This window comes from Antechinus flavipes, chromosome 2 (assembly GCF_016432865.1).
Source record: "Antechinus flavipes isolate AdamAnt ecotype Samford, QLD, Australia chromosome 2, AdamAnt_v2, whole genome shotgun sequence".
Lineage (NCBI taxonomy): Eukaryota > Metazoa > Chordata > Mammalia > Dasyuromorphia > Dasyuridae > Antechinus > Antechinus flavipes.
In genome coordinates, this window is record NC_067399.1 from 259,932,129 (window position 1) to 259,951,964 (window position 19,836).

General features: G+C 41.4%; 1 protein-coding gene across 1 annotated transcript; it reads left to right on the top strand.

The window, feature by feature from the left end:
- Positions 1 to 3,326: 3,326 nt before the first annotated feature.
- On the top strand, positions 3,327 to 18,345 carry SAPCD2 (suppressor APC domain containing 2). Its single transcript, XM_051976922.1, has 6 exons — positions 3,327 to 4,125; positions 11,375 to 11,502; positions 12,054 to 12,200; positions 12,314 to 12,421; positions 13,663 to 13,773; positions 13,898 to 18,345. The coding sequence occupies exons 1-6, from the start codon at positions 3,453 to 3,455 to the stop codon at positions 14,024 to 14,026; spliced, it is 1,296 nt and encodes a 431-aa protein (XP_051832882.1). The 5' UTR covers positions 3,327 to 3,452; the 3' UTR covers positions 14,027 to 18,345.
- Positions 18,346 to 19,836: the final 1,491 nt, after the last annotated feature.

The following is a 19,836-nucleotide window of genomic DNA, read 5'->3' on the forward strand; positions in this document are numbered from 1 at the left end:
ACCCAGTAGAGACAATAGTTTTTTATTTTCAAAATATATGTGAACATAGTTAACAAATATTGGATTACTAGGGGAGGGGATGGGGGAAGGTAAGGAGAAAAAAATTGGAACACAAGATTTTGCAAGGGCAAATAGTTGAGAACTATCTTTGGCTGTATTTTGAAAATAAAAAGCTGTTATTCACTTTGTGTATGTGTGCGTGCGTGTGTGTGTGTGTGTGTGCATGTAAAGATGATATTCTTTTTTTTTTTAATTAAAGCAAACAATGTGAGTTCTCAATGACCTATATACATATAGCTCAGACACAGGAGGTAGACTGAGGCAGGGGTGGAGTCAGAGTGCTGAGAGCAGGAAGGGGACTCTGACATGGTGGGGTGAGCCACTGGAGAGGGATGACATAATAGGAGGAAGCACCCAGACATGGGGAGAGGCATCTTGATAAGACTGTAGCTGACATTCTGATAGTTTGTGATGGGGAGAGGCATTCTAATATTCTAAAATATAAGATCTTCTATCCTTATCAAATATTCTGATAAAGAGGGAGAAGAGATTTTGCAGGACTGAGCTTTGAGCTGATAATTATAATCTGAAGCAGAACAATTAGAGAAATAGAGAAACTGAGTCAGGATGATAAGTGAAACTGAGTTAGGACGATTAGTGAAACTGAGTTAGGACAATAAAAGAGAACTGTGGCATAACATGTTCTCCTAGACAGCAAGTTAACCAATATATGTTAAATATATGCAACTCTTCTCTACATATCTCCACAATTATCATGCTGCATAAGAAAAATCAGATCAAAAATAAAAAATGAGAAAGGAAACAAAAATCAAAAAAACAACAACAAAAAGGTGAAAATACTATGTTGTGAGCCACATTCAGTCCCCACAGTCCCCTCCTTGGATGCAAATGGCTCTCTCCATCACAAGTCTATTGGAACTGGTCTGAATCAGCTCATTGTTGAAAAGATCTTGCACTCTGTACAGTAGAATTGGTCATCACATAATTTTGTTGTTTCTGTGTACAGTGATCTCCTAGTTCTGCTTATTTCACTCAGCATCAGTTCATGAAGTCTCTCTACACCTTTCTGATATCATCCTGCTGATCAGTTCTTATAGAACAATAATATTCCATAACATTCATATGCCATAACTTATTCAGCCATTCTCCAATTGATGGGTATCCAATCAATTTCCAGTTTCTAGCCATTACAAGGAGAGCTGCCACAAATATTTTTGCATATGTAGGTCCCTTTCCCTCCTTTAAGATCTCTTTGGGATACAGGCCCAGTAGAAACACTGCTGGATCAAAGGGTATGCACAGTTTGATAGCCCTTTGGTCATAGTTCCAAATTGTTCTCCAGAACGGTTGGATCAATTCAAAACCCCCAAAATAATGTATTTAGTGTCCCACTTTTGCCACATCCCCTCCAACATTTATCATTATCTTTTCCTGTAATCTTAACTGATCTAAGAAGTCAATTTCAGAGTAGTCTTAATTTGCATTTCTTTGATCAATAATGATTTAGAGCATTTTTTCACAACTAGAAATGGTTTTAATTTCTTCATCTGAAAATGGTCTGTTCGTATCCTTTGATCATTTAACATAAGATAATATCCAAGGGTGCTCTTAGTAAACTAGAAATGCTATATAAATGTAAAGTGTTATTACAGATAAATAAGAGTTGAGACTTAGAGAATGTCAGAGGCAGAAGAAATCTTAGTAGAATGAAGTCATTTTACAGATGAGGAAATTGACTCCTACAAGAGATCAGTAACTTCAAGTCTCCCAGCTCTACTACAGAGGATGGTAGTGTTAAAATTAATACTCAGGTCTCTTGGATGTCAATTCACTCTATGTTATATATGTGACATTCTTTTGGTGCACTGAAAGCTTTGCAATGATGGAGACAAAATCACACTTCCCACTATTATATCAGCACATGACAAGGGAGGAGCAGTCAAACAATAAACATTCATTAAAAATTTATTATATTGCAGGCCCTGTGCTAAGTATTCTAGGTCTCAGGAAAGTCACAAATAGTAGATGAGTAACAGAGTAAGTTTTCCTAGCTAATTATCTATCTAGGATTCTTTTCACAGAACCAACTGCTGCTTCTTCTCAACATTTTTTAATTTGCTAAGGAAAGAGTCCAGGACAGGAGGAAAGTTTATGAAATTAATTAGGAGGGATAGCTAAAATGTTGGGTGACATAATCAGTTTCTCACTATATCTCAATAGTCTACAAGAATGTTCTAAGATTAATAAGATGAACAAATACAAAATTTGTGTGAAAAACAAAAGACAAAATGAGTTGGAGGTGGATGTTCTGGATTTTAGGCTCAATCAATTAAACTGACTGAACAATGTGAAATGACAACTAAAAAAGCTAAGATTATTACTAATCTACTTTCAAATAAGCATGGGATCTAGAAAGAGTGAGATGCTAAATCTGACAACAAGGCATGCAGATTTGATCAGATTACAATAGGAACACAACTTAAAGTTTTGTGTACCACATAATGGATTTTGAAAAGATGAAATATAGTCCAAAAAGAGGTAAATTACGGTTGGGGGGAGATGGGACAGGATATCTTTGAAGAACATGTTGCCATTTAGTGGAAGAACACATCTGTGAACTAAAATTAAGTTGTTTTGGGTTGTTCCGGAGAGAAAGAAATAAGAACAATATAAATCGTACACGTTGTTAGGAAATATTAGGGGGGAAATTTCTGCACCAAAATGAAATGGGTTGCCTTTAGGTAGGTCTCTCTACACTAAAGGTTTTCAAGGAGAGATTAGATGATTTCTAATTCTGGAAGCGGAAAAAGGAATTCTTGACCAAAAAAAATGTTGGCCCTCATCTTCCAAGATTCCTTCTAAAACTCAAATTCTGTAATTCTACATTATTTCTAAAGGAGAAAACAGAAGACTTGGTAGGAAAAAAGAAAAGCGGAGGACAAATCAGAATAGAGGCCTAGGACTGTAGTGCATTTAGGGTAGTCTATGGGATCTTTTGGGACGGGGACTCCAGCTCTTTCGGTCCAATCCGTCTTTTTTAACTTCACCCCCTTTCCTACGTCCTGAAGGAACTTGAAGGTTGGGTCTGCACCTGCGGGGAGGACTTAGGGACTCAGCATCTGCCCCTCGGCATTTCCACTCCGTTTCTCTTTTGGCTGGAAAATCAAACCGGTTCAGTCTGTTTCTTAGCCAATCCAGGAAGAACTGGTGCCCCTTCTGGCCAATGACTGTTGAAAGTGCTAATGAGTTGGTGACGCAAGCGAGGAAGTCCTTGGTTCAAAAAGAAGAAACTATTGTAAGCTTCTTTCCTCTCTAGTCTCCATCCCTTTTCTTCCCCCTCCCCTCCCCCTCTCCCATCCTTTCGCTCTTCTTTCCCGGGGCTTTGGAACGTGGTGAATTGTTTGGAACTTGGGGACCCTCACTGCTGGCCCATGGCTGTGATCGCTTCTGAACGTGGCCGGGCACTACCCACAGCCCCGGAGCAGGAGTTCAGCACCGAGGGGTTACCCCGAGCCTTCCTGCAGAGCCTGCGCACCCTCTTCGACATTCTGGACGATCGACGACGGGGATACGTCCACCTCTTGGAGATTGAGTCCCGGTGGCAAGGCGCGGACACGAGAGAACTTCCAAGGGGTGTCCTGGAAGGACTGAGGAAGGTTGCCCCAGCCAGCGGATACCTGACCTTCGAGAGGTTTGTAACAGGGCTGAGAACTTCTCTGTTGAGTGCTGAAAATGGGGCCCCTCACGCCAGAGCCCCGTCGGGGTCACGGGGCCAGGCGTCCCAAGCCAAACTGCTTCCCACGGGTCCCGGGACTTGCAAGGCTAGTGTGGGCCAGGGCCGAGGCAAACTGGCCCTTGAGAAGCACCACCAGCGGCTCATCTTCGCACCAGCAGACGAGCCCCGGACGCTGCTGGAGAAGAAACCTTTGTCCCTGGGAGCTCGTTACCCCCACGCGGGATCGAGCTGCTCCTCCCGGAGTCTGGAGAAACTCCCCAGCCCTCAGGAAGCTGGGTGTTACCCCGGGGATTTGGAACGGCCCAAGAGCCAGGCTCTTCAGAGCCCTGGAGGACTGGTCCTGGAGCGAAGTCTGAGTGGAGATGCAGGTGAGGATTGAATGAGTTTCGAGATGAAGGAAGGGTGGGCTTTGGGGATCCAAAGTTGATAGGGGAGGAGGAGTACCTCAGTCTATAAAAAATACCCTAATTTTTTTCTTCCCTCCTTCCTTCGGTCCTTCTATCCCTCATTCCGACAGCATTGCTGCTCATGTTCTTTCTTCGGGACCCTGACCCTTTTACTCTTCTCTGTTTGGATGCGCAACCCCTTTTCCTGCTAGTCTACATGATTCTCCTCCCAACTCGCCCCGACTCTGCTATGGATGAGGTTCTTGTCTGTGAGACCGTAGTCTCTGAGACTATGAGTTCCACCAGCCACAGGAGGACTTTATTTGGACTTCAGTAGTAGCAGATAGAGGGCTAGAGGAGCCACCCATGGGGTAAGCTGGCTTGTACCTAAACCATTCCCTTACAAGGTCCTTCCTCCCTGCCCTGGATTTAAACTAATTTTGCCTAGGGCCTTAGCTCCTCTGGGGGTTCTTGTGGAAAATCACTCACTTCTTGGTCCACCTCAGGGGTTGAGGGACTTCAGCAGGGAAATGACCCTCTTGTTCTCCTCAAAGCATTTAGAAATAAGCCTACTTTTCCCTCCTCCTCCTGCCCAAAATTGAGTTACACATCCTAGAAGTGTTCCTGGGGGTATTTATTATAAATGCTGATGAAGAATTCTTTTTGAGGGATTATACAGACACAAGTCTAAGCCTGAGAAGGAATGATTCTCCTTTGCTACATAAACAGCAGGGCCAAATAAGGGACTTCAAGGGTCCCAAAGTGAATTTTTGGTCTAATGTAAACCTGCCCTTAGAGAGAAGACCCAGGTAATAATAATTATAATGATTATACTTTGCATTTACTAAATATTTAAATTCCATTATCTCATTTTATCTCTATATCCTTCCCTGGGAGGTAGATAAGACAGGAACTATTTCCCCCATTTTTATATATAAAGATAACACAGAAAAATCTTGCCCCAAGATCCTGCAGGAATCCTGTCAGTGTCTGAATTAGAACCTAGGAGTTGGAGTTTCTATGTGATTCAGGATTTAGGAGAAAAGATGAAAAGAACAGACAATTCTTGAAGGAGAAGATAGATTCTTAACAAGCAAATCTTCTGTTCCCAGCCAAAGAATTGTGGACTTGTTCACTGGCTGATTCAGGTGCATGTCTTTCTGAGTTTAGAAACTCATTTAAAGCACTCAGGCTTGGTTTTGGGGGTGGGAATGGGGAAGAAAGACAGAGTCTTATCATACAGACTTCCTGAGCCATTGGCAAAGGCCGGAGGAAGCTGAATGCCCAGCACTGTCCATTCCCACAGACCTCTCCTTAGGGAACAAGTATCTGGATTATAGGTTAAGCGTGGGCTGGGCTCCGAGATCGGCTGATGGTCCTACTGAAAGCCAACCTCCTTGGCCCATTCAGCCTACACACGTGCCCAGGCAGGTGCAAAGTTTCCATTCAGCTGAGTGCTTCCGATCTCTGCTGCACTCTGAACCTGTGCCATGAGGGAAGAGGGGTAGGGGAAGAGAAAGGGGGAATAATAGAAACAAGGGCTCTGAATCTCCAGGAATATTAGTTGAGAATTTAATAGGTCTCTAAGTATAGGGTAGAGATTGGGGGAGAAAGGTAAAGAGACTGGAGGTTAAGAACATAGAAGAGGGAGAAGGCTGCCTTTTTTCCTCTCCATGTCACTGTCTATCCTCTTGTCCATTCATCATAAGCCGTCATGTGGCTCAAAGCTCCTTTGAGAATCATGGTGATCTTACAGTTGCTGGTACCATGTATTGGTCAGATTCAGTCTTGGATATATATATCCTATTTATCACCAGGAGCTTTGTGCCTCTCTGCCCAAATATCCATTGTCCCAGGATAAGCCAGAGTGGGACCCTCAGCTCTAGGTAACAGAGAGTCTACTGTAATGACCTGCTGCCGAACTAATTTCCTGAATCAAGCAACTTGTACTAATGCCACTTAGCATAGCATGTTGAGGCAAGAAGCATAGGATCTGACTCAGAGTTGCTTTGCCTGGTGAGGGGTGGGGAGAGGATAAGCTGGGACATAGATGTGTCAACCAACTCTTTAAGGTTCTCAAGAATCCAGACTTAGAACTACTGAAAAGGACCACCATGAAAAGAACCTTCTCTCCCCACCTCCCTTTCTATATTATTTACTCTCCCCCATCTTTCTTTCCCATATTATTTGGAACTTAGAAATTCATAGCTTTACCCCGCTAGACCTTTCATTACTAAAAAGTCTGCATTTAATATATTTTTGCCAACTTTCCCTTCCCTACCTGCACTGAAGCCAGGTCTATGCTATTCTTATTTGCCCTGAATTTCAGGCCCCCCACAATTAACAGAGCAAGGGCCTTCTGCTCCCCTTATTAAAGGCTGACCTGCTCCCCAGAAGTGAAGAGAATTTGAAACCCAGAATCATAAAATCATAAGTTTAGAAGTGGAAGAGACTTTGGAGATCATTGAGTCCAACTCCCTCATTCAACAGATGAAGAACCTTTGGCACAAAGAACTTAAATGATTTGCTCAGGGTTACACAACTAGTAAGTATCTAATAGAAGATTTAAACCTCAGGTCTTCTGACTTAAAGTCTAATACCTAACAGGCACCTTGACCATCTGTCACTAGAATCCCACAGAGTGCATTGTGGATAGACCTCTCTTTGCACAGTCTTTGTCTTCCTGAAATGTTAGGTACTAATCTGGGCTATCTGATCCATAGGCCTTTAATGAAATCTGGAAGGGTTTGAGGGTATCTCTGATTTTTGTGGTAGCATCAAGGAGGTTGTCCATAGCTCTCTTCAAATTATCCCTCACTACCTCTCTCAGAAACAGGATCCTGGCTCACTTAAAGGAGTCATAAGAATGAACAATTTCCTTGAAATGAAAGTAAATCATGCAGACATAGGGAAGGGATAAGGATAGCTCATTTGGGAGAAAGCCTTAGAAAGGTTTTATCCAGTTCTTTAAGGCTTCCTTCAAGTTCTAGGCCCATGCAATTTCAAGTCATTGTATTTATACTCCCACCATCTGGCACATAATAGGTCCCTACTAAATATGTGTTGATTTATTAAATATCCATATACCTGCTTTTTACACTAGCTCCAGGATAGGAGTCCTTAACCTAGGATCCCTGAATTTGTTTTTGTTTTTGTTTTTATTGCTAAGGCTTGGGGTTGAGTGACTTTCCCAGGATCACACAGTTAGAAAGTGTTGTGTCTGAGGCCATATTTGAACTCAGGTCTTCCTGACTTCAGGGCTGGTGCTCTAGCCACTGTGCCAGCTAGCTGCCCCCAGTTTGTATTTTTTAAAAATATATTTTGACCTATATCAGATTGCTTACTGTCTTGGAGAGGAGAGAGGTAAGAAAGGGAGAGAGAAAAATTTGGAACAAATTTACAAAAATTTTTACATATATTTGGAAAAATAAAATACTATTTAAAAAACAAAAACAAAATAAATATAAATATTTCAATAGACTTGGTTTACTTTATATTCCTATGAATTTATGTACTTAAAACATTCTGAGAGGAGTCTCTAGGCTTCATTAACTGTCAAAGTTGTCCATGATCCAAAAAAGATTAAGAACTTCTATGCTATACCCTTTGATCCAGCAGTGTTACTACTGGGCTTATATCCCAATGAGATCTTTTTTTTTTTTTAAATAACTTTTTATTGATAGAACTCATACCAGGGTAATTTTTTACAACATTATCCCTTGCATTCACTTCTGTTCCGATTTTTCCCCTCGCTCTCTCCACCCCCTCCCCCAGATGGCAAGCAATCCTTTACATGTTAAATAGGTTACAGTATATCCTGGATACAATATATGTGTGCAGAACCGAACAGTTTTCTTGTTGCACAGGGAGAATTGAATTCAGAAGATATAAATAATCCAGGAAGAAAAACAAAAATGCAAGCAGTTTATATTCATTTCCCAGTGTTCTTTCTTTGGGTGTAGCTGCTTCTGTCCATCCTTGATCAATTGAAACTGAATTAGCTCTCTTTATCGAAGAAATCCACTTCCATCAGAATACATCCTCAAACAGTATCATTGTTGAGATATATAATGATCTCCTGGTTCTGCTCATTTCACTTAGCATCAGTTCATGTAAGTCTCACCAGTCCTCTCTGTATTCATCCTGCTGGTCATTCCTTACAGAACAATAATATTCCATAACATTCATATACCACAATTTACTCAACCATTCTCCAATTGATGGGCATCCTTTCATTTTCCAGCTTCTAGCCACTACAAACAGGGCTGCCACAAACATTTTGGCACATACATCGCTTTCCCTTCTTTAGTATCTCTTTGGGGTATAAGCCCAGTAGAAACACTGCTGGATCAAAGGGTATGCACAGTTTGATAACTTTTTGAGCATAATTCCAGATTGCTCTCCAGAATGGCTGGATGTGTTCACAATTCCACCAACAATGTATCAGTGTCCCTGTTTTCCCACATCCCCTCCAACATTCCACATTATCTTTCCCTGTCACTCTAGCCAATCTGACAGGTGTGTAGTGGTATCTCAGAGTGGTCTTAATTTGCATTTCTCTGATTAATAATGATTTGGAGTATATTTTCATATGTCTATAAATAGTTTCAATTTCTTCATCTGAGAATTGTCTGTTCATATCCTTTGATCATTTATCAATTAGAGAATGGTTTGATTTCTTATAAATTAGAGTCAATTCTCTATATATTTTGGAAATGAGGCCTTTATCAGAACCTTTGATTGTAAAAATGTTTTCCCAGTTTATTGTTTCCCTTCTAATCTTGTCTGCATTTGTTTTGTTTGTACAAAAACTTTTCAATTTGATATAATCAAAATTTTCTATTTTGTGGTCAATAGTGATCTCTAGTTCTTCTTTGGTCATAAATTCCTTCCTCTTCCACAGGTCTGAGAGGTAAACTATCCTATGCTCTTCCAATTTATTTATAATCTCATTCTTTATGCCTAGGTCATGAACCCATTTTGACCTTATCTTGGTGTACGGTGTTAAGTGTGGGTCAATGTCTAGTTTCTGCCATATTAATTTCCAATTTTCCCAGCAATTTTTGTCAAATAGTGCCCAATGAGATCTTAAAGAAGGAAAAGGGACCTGTATATGCAAGAATGTTTGTGGCAGCCCTCTTTGTAGTGGGAAGAAACTGGAAATTGAGTGGATGCCCATCAATTGGAGAATGGCTGAATAAACTGTGGTATATGAATATTATGGAATATTATTGTTCAGTAAGAAATGACCAGCAGGATGATTTCAGAAAGGCCTGGAGAGACTTACACGAACTGATGCTGAGTGAAATGAGCAGGGCCAGGAGATCATTATACACTTCAACAACAACACTATATGATGATCAATTCTGATGGACGTGGCCCTCTCCAGCAATAAGATGAACTAAATCACTTCCAATGGAGCAGGAATAAATTGAACCAGCTACACCCAGCGAAAGAACTTTGGGCGATGACTAAGAACCATTGCATAGAATTCCCAATCCCTCTGTTCTTGTCCACCTGCATTTTTTATTTCCTTCACAGGCTAATTGTACACTACTTCAGAGTCTGATTCTTTTTGTACAGCAAAATAACTGTTTGGACATGTATATTTATTTTTTATTTAATTTATACTTTAACTTATTTAATATGTATTGGTCAACCTTCCATCTGGGGGAGGGGGCTGGGGGAAGGAGGGGAAAAATTGGAACAAAAGGTTTGGCAATTGTCAATGCTATAAAATTACCCATGCATATAATTTCTAAATAAAAAGCTGTAATAATTTAAAAAAAAAAAAAAAAAAGAACTTCTGTGCTGGGGCCTTCATTTCCAGCAAAGAGCCTATGGTGAAGGAAGCTTTAAGAACCCCCCTCCCCTTCAAGTCCATCAGAATTTCCTATCTCAGAGAAGGACTGACTCTTTATGGGTTAAGCCCTACTTAACTGAGTGATAACTTTCCCTGATGTTACCTGGGAAATGCAAAGTGAAAGGTGGTCAGGGGAAGGCATGTCAATCAGTTATTCAACAAATCCTTACTGAGGTTCTCTGCATAAGATTTGGGGAGGGGGAAGAAAAAGATATAAATATAGTTTCTGCCCTTTTTGGCTAGGAAGATGAGACTTAAACACGTGAAAAGTGAGACATGATGATGAGGGTGATGTTATCCACTTAAGTGTTCTAGAAGTTCTAAGAAAGGAAAAGCTCTTTTATCTAGAGCAGTCAAGGTGAGTTTTATGGATTAACTAAACTTTAAGCAATGAGTACAATCTGTCCAGACAATAGAGGGAAAAGGGTATGCTAAGTTGGAGAAATGGAGTGAGCAAAGGTACAAAGAATGAGAACCAGTGCAGGGGCAGAGTTCATATCAAACCAGAGCAGGTCAAGAATGTAATTCGGAGGCAGCTAGATGGATTCGGGGGCAGTGGATAAAGGACCGACCCTGAAGTTCAGATCCAGTCTCAGACACTAACAATGACTAGCTGTGTGACTCTGGACAAGTCACTTAACTCCAATTGCCTCACCCCCAAAAAATCAGTGAAGAGACTCAACTGAGGGAGTAGAAGGTGGGTGTAGGCTAGCATAAGGAGACAGTTCTGGGGCAGTATGTTGGTGCTGGTGGAAAGTTAAACCATCATTGGCAAAGTGTTAATGTAGAAAAAGCAGCCAAATCCATATCAAGCAGATGTAGAAAAATCTGTTTCTTTTATTAACTTGACTCTGAGTCAGGGCCTGCTGGTGGGAAAAAGAGGAAGGAGGGACTGAGACACTCAGGGAGTGAAGCTTAGAAGGTCTGGAAACTGAGATAAAAGGAAATAAATTTATATGACAAGAAAAATTGGGGGGAAAAGCCTCTCTGGGAGATGAGATAGAAAGGACTTTTGGAATGAAATATATCAGCTTGATCACTGAAGGTTCTGAGAGAGGAAATGGAAATTCCTGTGTAAGTAATTCAAAGATAGGGTTACCTTTTCCAAACTCTGGGGAATGAAACCTTTCCCCCAAATTTCTTCTTTGCCAGGAGGGCAGGGAACAACTTTTCTGCTCACCCATTGTATTGTCTCCTGGGACTTCTTTCCGCCTTCTAGATGATGGGGAGCAGGCCTGAGAGAAGGACCATGTCCAGCCAGAGCCAAGGGTAGGCCTGATTGGCTGCTGCGAGCTTTCATGGAGACCAAACTGAGAGCTGATTTTGGAAAGAGCCAGGCAGCTACCCACATTTCTCTCTCCCTTGCAGGCACTGATGTCTGGACTATGGGACGATGCCTTAGTGAAAATTGTACTGCCGGCGGCTCTGGGAAGCATCCAAGGGGCCGAGGGGAGCAGCGGCGGCATACTATCACCAATGGAGTGGACTATGACATGGTAAGATGTACCAGGACTAGGGTTCCAGACCTACGGTTCCCCCCACTTCATGGTAGATAAGGAACAAGGTGTATCCACCAGAAGTACTGAACTCTGTTGTTACTCTTGGGACAAGAAGGTAGGGCATCACGGTGGGGAGAATAAATAAAAAAGCACTCTAAAATTTACTCCAATTACATGTAAAAATTTTAAACATTCACTTCATTTATTATTATTATAGCTTTTTATTTACAAAATATATGCATGGGTAATTTTTCAACACTGACCCTTGCAAAACCTTCTGTTCCAATTTTTCCCCTCCTTCCCCTCACCCCCTCCCCCAGATGGCAGGTAGTCCCATACATGTTAAATATATTAAAGTATATGTTAAATACAATATATGTACACATTTTTATACAGTTATCTTGCTGCACAAGAGAAATTGGATCTAGAAAGATGGTTAAAAAAAAAAAAAACCTGAGAAGAAAATAATAACAGAAAAAGTGGAAATGATATAAACATTCATTTTATGTTTGCCTTTATATATACTTCTCTCTTGGTATGTATTGCAGCTAAAGCAGATGAAGGAGCTGGAACAAGAGAAGGATGCACTTCTACAGGGGCTGGAGATGATGGATAGAGGAAGGGACTGGTATCACCAACAACTCCAGTGGGTGCAGGAACGACAGCGCCACCTGACCAAGAACAAGAAGAGCACAGTGAGTCCCCCTTCTCTGCCCACTTTCCAGATAATTCCCTTGACAGATAATTCCTAGAATTCTCCCTCTGCCCTAAAGGCTGATCTAACCTCTAACTTTAACTCTCTTTGCAGGATTTTGGGGCTGAGGGGAGCCCCAGTCCACTGGGTCAGCTGTTGCCCAAACTGCAAGAAGTTATTCGTTGCCTGGGGGAGCTCTTAGCTGCTGCCTGTGCCGGAAGGGTGAGTATTCCCTCTCTGAGCACTTCCTTTTATTATTATTATTATTATTATAACTTTTTATTTACAAGATATATGCATGAGTAATTTTTCAGCATTGGCCCTTCCAAAACCTTCTGTTCCAACTTTTCCCCTTCTTCCCCCCACTACCTCCTCCCGATGGCAGATTGACCAATACATGTTAAATATGTTAAAGTATATGTTAAATACAATATGTATACATGTCCAAACAGTTATTTTCTTGCACAAGAAGAATCGGACTTTGAAATAGAGTACAATTAGCCTGTGAAGGAAATAAAAAATGCAGGCGGGCCAAAATAGAGGGATTGGGAATTCTATGTAATGGTTCATAGTCATCTCTCAGAGTTCTCTCTCTGGGTGTAGCTGGTTCAGTTCATTCCTGCTCCACTGGAAGTGATTTGGTTCGTCTCATTGCTGAGAATGGCCAGGTCCATCAGAATTGATCATCATACAGTATTGTTGTTGAAGTATATAATGATCTCCTGGTCCTGCTCATTTCACTCAGCATCAGTTCATGTAAGTCTCTCCAAGCCTTTCTGAAATCATTCTGTTGGTCATTTATTACCGAGCAATAATATTCCATAATATTCATATACCACAATTTATTCAGCCATTCTCCAGTTGATGGGCATCCACTCAGTTTCCAGCTTCTGGCCACTACAAACAGGGCTGCCACAAAAATTCTTGCACATACAGGTCCCTTTCCCTTCTTTAAGATCTCTTTGGGATATAAGCCCAGTAGTAACACTGCTAGGTCAAAGGGTATGCACAGTTTGATAACTTTTTGAACATAGTTCCAAATCGCCCTGAGCCACTTCCTAAGGATTACTAGATGCCCTTCCTAAGGATCCTCAATTCTGGGTCCACTGATTCCCCAAATTGGACCTTATCAGAGGTAAAGAAATCATAGAATGATAGAATTATGAGATTTCTGAGTTGAAAGGACCTTTGAGACCATTTCATTTTACGAATGGGGAAACTGAGGACCACAAAAGGAGAATGACTTGTTCAGTATCACCCAGATGACACTCATGAAACAGATGTCTCCTAGCTTCTAATACAATACTATTTTCATTGCCCAATATTACCTCTCCAGGTCATAATACCTGCCCTCTTCCAATCAGACTTAAAGTGACATTCCCTATGGAGAAGAGGAAACAATGGGATTCTCTTTACTCAGTCTCTGAACTCTTATCTTCCTTCCTTTTGTCCCTTTCTTACAGGTCCAGGCTGTCCCCAGCCCTTGCTCTGCCCCCCCCACAGTATCCCCTCTTTCTGGGAGACATCAACAGACCATACTGATGCTGAAGGAACAAAACCGTCTCCTAACAAAGGTGGGGATCAGAGGTGAAGTGAAGGGTATAAAGAGGTGGGGTGAGGCTAAGGGAGAAAAAGAGGGCCCTGGGAACTGGGGAGAGTGGCCCCTGCAGTTTCTGATTCCTCTGGCCTCCTCCCTAGGAGGTAACAGATAAGAGTGAGAAGATCACACAGCTGGAGCAAGAAAAGTCGGCCCTGATCAAGCAGCTCTTTGAAGCTCGAGCTCGAAGCCATCAGGAAGCCAGCCAGCTGGACTCCACCTTCATCTAAGCCTGCGGGCAAGAATGTTAGTGCCACGGAGAGCTCTCGCCCTTGTGGTGGGTGTAGAGTCTTTTCCTAGTCCCTGCCCCAGCACAGACGCACATTCTGGGCAGTCTCTGCCTTGGTATGGGCAGAGATTCATCAGACTGGCAGAAACTCTGCACTGCCCCCACCTCTGGCCATAGTGGGGGACGTCGCTCCTCTCTGACCACTGAGCGTGCAGCCGTGACCAAAGCAAGAGGACTCCCCGTCCAGGCTCTGGGGAGAAGTACCTATTAAGGGACGTTCATCCCATCTCTGGCAGGAAGGAAGCTCCCTCAGCTAGTCCCAGGGGGTCTTGCCTCCTCTCCCTCTCTCCACTGCCCCTTTCTTCCTTTGGTGAGCCAAGCCTTGAGTGGAAATCATGTTCCTCCTTCTTGCTTCATGTGTGATCTAGATCCAAATCACTTTATTTTCCTGACTTTCAATTTCCTCCCTTGTAAAATGAGACTGAGGGGATAACCTCATAGGATCCTTTTAAACCTTACAAGAACCTGAACTGGGCTGTTTTCTCAATGTCTCTTCTCTCCCCACCCTGTCCCTGTCTTGGTCTATTCTCCTCAAAGTAGAGACTGGCTTGAAGAGAAAATGGGCTGTTAGAGTAGTCTTGAGACGGGAGTATCCCTTTCTCAGGGCCGAAGTCTCGGGGGCTTGCTGTATCGAACCCTTATCCCCACTAGCAATTACTGGAACCGTGGCTGAGGGCAAGAGGTTGAGCGGGAGAGGCCATTCTTTGTTAGGGAATGGACAGTGTCCAGAACATATCCTCTTCCCCTTTCCCCTCCCCCCTTCAAAGTGTTTACAGGGAAAATCCTAGAGCATTTATGTAAGAATGGGTTTTTTATGGTGATTGCCCCACTGTTGGGAATGGCTATAGCTGCTATCTGTCTGTAGTAAAGTTGCACGTGCGTTCCAGATGTCTTTTCACTCTTAGCCACATCCACTTTTAAGCACTGACTCTTGAAGTGAAGGGGTGTTCCAAGAGAAATCACAGAGGCACTTGCTGTATGAAACATTTTTTAGGAAGTAATTCCCCACTGTGCCCGTAGAGGGCAAAATATTCAGTCCAAAGTTCCCAATCTATCTATTAAGCACCTACTGTATTCTATAAAGTGCCGGGCCAGGAAGCCCTAAGTTAAAATATGACCTCAGGCACTTAGTAGCTGGGTGACTCTGGGTGAAACACTTAACCCTGTTTGCCTCAGTTTCCTCATCTGGAATAGGAAAGGGCAAATCATTGCAGTTTCTGTGCCAAGAAAACCCCAAAAGGCTCAGGAAGAATTGGACAGGGCAGAATATGGGATCACATAACAAGTACCAAATCCTAGGGATGCAAAGGAAAGCCACAAAACATCCTTACTCTCAACCTTAAGGAGCATATCTCTAAAAGGGCAGACAGCTATGTACAGAATAAAGTGGGGATCTGGAGGAAAGGCCTTAAGGAGACTGGGTAAGGCTTCCTTTAGAAGTGGTACCTCGGAGAAAACAAGGAAGGATTCAGCCCCCTCCCATGAATGGACTAGGAGACCGCACCTCCTTTGCGTGGGTAAGGGCACTTTGCCTGGGCTATTGTAACCAGGCTTCCTTCTCCCTTCTAGTCAAGACAACTTTTTCCCTTGCTCCCCTTCCCCTTGTCTAGGACTCTCTCCCAGATGCCCTCCAGGAAGAAAAGCCCTGCCCCCTCCTCATCCTTCACCCTTCTTGTTTTCCACCAAGGTCTCGGAGTCTGTTGCCGGGAAACAAAGGGGCCTCTGAGTTGCTAAGTGCAAACAAATGTCCTTCAGAAACTGCTCTTTTTGGCTGGGGTTTAGCAGATTCCCCCTCGAGAAACTAGTGCTCTTACTTCATAGAAGGGATGACTCCTTTGGAGAGAAGGATAATAATGACTCACATTTCTTTTCTTTCTTTTTTTGTAAATAGTATTTTATTTTTTCCCAATTACATGTTAAAGATAGCTTTCAATATTCATTTTTTATAAGATTTTGAGTGTAACATTTTTTCTCCATCCTTTCTTCCTATACTCTTCCTAAGATAGCAAGCAATCTGATATAGTTTATACATGTACAATCGGATAAACACATTTCCACATTAGCCATGTTGTGAAAGAAACAGAATAACAGGCAAAAAGCACAACGGCAGCAACAAAAAAGTGAAAATAGCATATTTCAATCTGCAGTCAGACTTCATAATTCTTTCTTTGAATGTGGATAGCATTCTCCATCATGAGTCTTTTGAAATTTGTCTTGGATTATTGTATTGCTGAGAAGAGCTTAAGTCAATCATATTTGATCATTGCACAATTACAGTTTACATTTCAATAGCACTATAGCTCTCTGAACTATAGCTCTGTGAGGTAGATTATGCAAGTATTTTTATCTTCATTTGACAGATGAGAAAACTTAGATTCAGTGGGATACAAAGAGACTTGCTTGTGAACACATCTGGTAAGCATGTCAGCCTAAGTATTTTTAATAGCATTTTATTGTTAAAAATACATGCAAAGATAGTTTTCAATATTCACCTTTGCAAAACCTTGTGTTCTAAATTTTTCTCCTTCCTTCCCCTAGACAGAAAACAATCCAATATAGGTTACAAATGTGCAATTCTTCTAAATGTATTTCCATATTCATCATGCTGTGCAAGAAAAATTAGATCAAAAGGAGGGGGGGAAGCACAAGAAAAAAAAAAAACAGCAAATAAATAACAACAAAGTGAAAATACCATGCTGTGCTCCATTCAGTTTCCATAGTTCTCTCTCTGGATGCAGATGGCTCTTTCCATCCCAAGTCTATTGTAACTGCCTTGAATCACTGCATTGATTTTTTTTTTATTTTTGATAATAGCTTTTTATTCTCAAAATACATGTAAAGATAGTTTTCAACATTCTCCTTTGCAAAACATTGTGTTCCAAATTTTTCTGCCTCCCATCCCTCCATTCCCCCCCCAAATAATCTAATATAGGTTAAACATGGAATCACTGCATTCTTGAGAAGTGCCAAATCCATCATAGTTGATGATCACATAATCTTCTTCTTGCTGTGTACAATGTTCTCTTGCATCTGCCCATTTCACTTAATATCAGCTCATGTAAGTCATTCAAGTCAGTCTAAGCATTTACTCAAACCGAGAATGGGAAACCTCCTATGGTGCTTTGTGTCTTGAGTATTTGAGTTTGTATCTAGTGGGTGATCTCTCCCTGTCCTTCCCTATAGGAATGGGCACTTTCCTGAGGGCCTTTGATATTCCCCATCCCTCTTAGACCTCCAGCAGTGATAAAAGGGATCAGTACCTTGTGATATTACAGGGACCTCCAGGTCTAAGGTTTGAGACAAAAGGGAATACACAGTATTTATGGATTAGGAAATACACTGGAAGTTACCTATTTTCTTGGAGGAGCTTCTCTCTTTTCATCTCTCCTCATGTAGATAGAGAATTCACAAAAAAAGACACTAATGGTTTGAGTTAGGCTGAGCTCAGTCATGAGATCCTTGCTTCCCATAGATATCACTCTATTTGTGTGCCCTTTACAATCAAAAGAAATGAGTTTGACTCCCAATTCTGCTATATATTAGCTGGGTGACCTTAGGCATACAAACTCTCCAGAATTGTTTTCCTATTTACTAAACAGAAGTGGTAGTAATCACTGGAGTAGTACAGTTAGGGAGATTTATTTTATTTTATTTGGGGGATGAGGAGAGTTTTAATTTAAAACCAGATCAAAATATCTAGAACTGTACTATGCTGTTTCCAATCAGCATCTATACTACCTCGGATTACAAAGCAGAGGTCAGAGAAGATATTTTTTCTCCCAGCTTTTTTACCAACCAAAGAAGTGGTAAAACCCCAGAGCAGTCCTTACCCCCAGGAGACACAAGAGCAAGATGAAACAGATTATATTTGTGAAGGGGAGTAGGGAGAAGCAGTGTGGGAGCAGCAGAGAGGGACAGCCAGTACCCATCACCAGAGTTAATCTTAGTCGGCACTTGTTCACACAGGTTGGACAGGTTTGATACCTCCTGCTTTTCTGAGATTGCCCAGCCAACACAGGATTTGAAGATAGAAAGTAGGGGCAGGGCTAAATGATTCCTTGTTTTCACTTTCTGATTCAGTGAATGTGGTGGCTGGTTTTTTCCTAGGTTAATACTCAAAGAGTCACATCTTAATTGACTTTACACAGCAGTTAACTTTCCTGTCAATCCTAGGTAACAGATTCATCTGGCTCCCTCACCTGGTGCCACAGGCTGAATATATTTTGGTATTTTAGAGAGAAATAAATGAAAGTATAAATATCTCAGTGTTGTTCTTACCTGTCACCAAGGACATAGCTCAGAGTTCATATCAATTCAGAGTGGGTCAAAAATGTCATTTTTGGTGCAGTGGCTAGAGCATGGGCTCTGAAATCAGGAGGACCAGAGTTCAAATCCATCCTCAGACATTTAATACTAACTGTGTGATCCTGGGCAAGTCACTTAATCCCAATTGCCTTGCAAAAAAAAAAAAGAATGTAAGTAAGTAAGTTTTGGAGTCAGCAGAGGATAGATCGAGTCCAGAGTTGGTGAAGTCAGGAGTCAAAGAAAGCAATAAACATTTATTAAGTGCTTATTATTATTATTGAGCTGTTTCGATTGTGTCTTCCTTTTCTGTGGTTCTATTTGGAGTTTTCTTGGCAAAGATAATGGAGTGGCTTGCCATTTCCTTCTCTAGCTCATTTTACAAATAAGGAAACTGAGGCCATTAGGTTAAAGTGACTCGTCTAGAGTTAAGTCACACAGCTTGTAAATATCTGAGGCTAGATTTGAACTGGGCTCTTCCTGATTCCAAGCTGGCTAACTGCCCTATTAAGTGGGGATACAAAGTAAAATAAAATAGTTTTTGAGGAGTTAACTTTCATTAGGAGAAATAATATGCAAATAAAAGATAATTTAGATGAGTAGACACTAGTACTTAGATTGTAGGTGGATAGGAAATCTGGAAAGAGCTCATGTAAGAAGTGAAATGAACTTTTAAGGAAGATATGCACTTTAATAGAAATTAGTATTCTACCCCAGTACAAAGATGCAGAGATGGGAAGTGAAATGTGTGTAAGGAACAGAGAAATACTTTAAATGAACTTTACAGTATTTTTTAAAAATTAAAATATGTAATAAGTGAAAATAAGTGTGTGAAAGATTTTAAATGGTGTTCATATTTGATTTTAGGGGCAATAGGGAGCTACTAGAACTGACTAAGGGAGTACCATGATCAATCTCTGCTTTTGTAAATATCACCTTGGCAGTTCTGTGGAGGATCCAAATATAATTTAACTATGGCAAAGTTATGTAATGGTTGTTACTAATATCTTTTTTGAGAAAATCATAATGGTTATGGGGTTGACTTGAAATCAACTTTTTGGGGGTTCGATTCCTTCCTTTCTTGTTTTAAGATTTAATGAACACTGGTTGCTCAAATGGAACCTGAGCCAGACTTCCCTTAATATCTTCTTCTATACTAATCCTAAACAATGTGATTGAGTTGTGAAGTTCACAGGGTTTACCAGACAGCTTGGGATTGAGCTTCTAATGACCATACCACCAATCCCTTCTGAGCTAATATCGGCTTCCTCATATGATCAGCAAGCACCTTGGAAGCCCCATGAGCACAAATTTTGGTGGAAAGAGGGGATGACTGCCTTTTATATTCAGTCCCTTCTTGCCAACTCTGGACCTGGCATCCCCAAGGGACTGAGAGAAAGGATTATTGTGATCTTTGGGCTGTACTGTCTGGTGGATTCTAGGGAAATA

Coding starts and splice junctions, on each gene's coding strand:
- SAPCD2 (XM_051976922.1), top strand. CDS start 3,453: ATGGCTGTGATCGCTTCTGAACGTGGCCGGGCACTACCCACAGCCCCG. Junction 4,126..11,374: donor AAGTCTGAGTGGAGATGCAG/GTGAGGATTGAA, acceptor TCTCCCTTGCAG/GCACTGATGTCTGGACTATG. Junction 12,201..12,313: donor CCAAGAACAAGAAGAGCACA/GTGAGTCCCCCT, acceptor CTCTCTTTGCAG/GATTTTGGGGCTGAGGGGAG.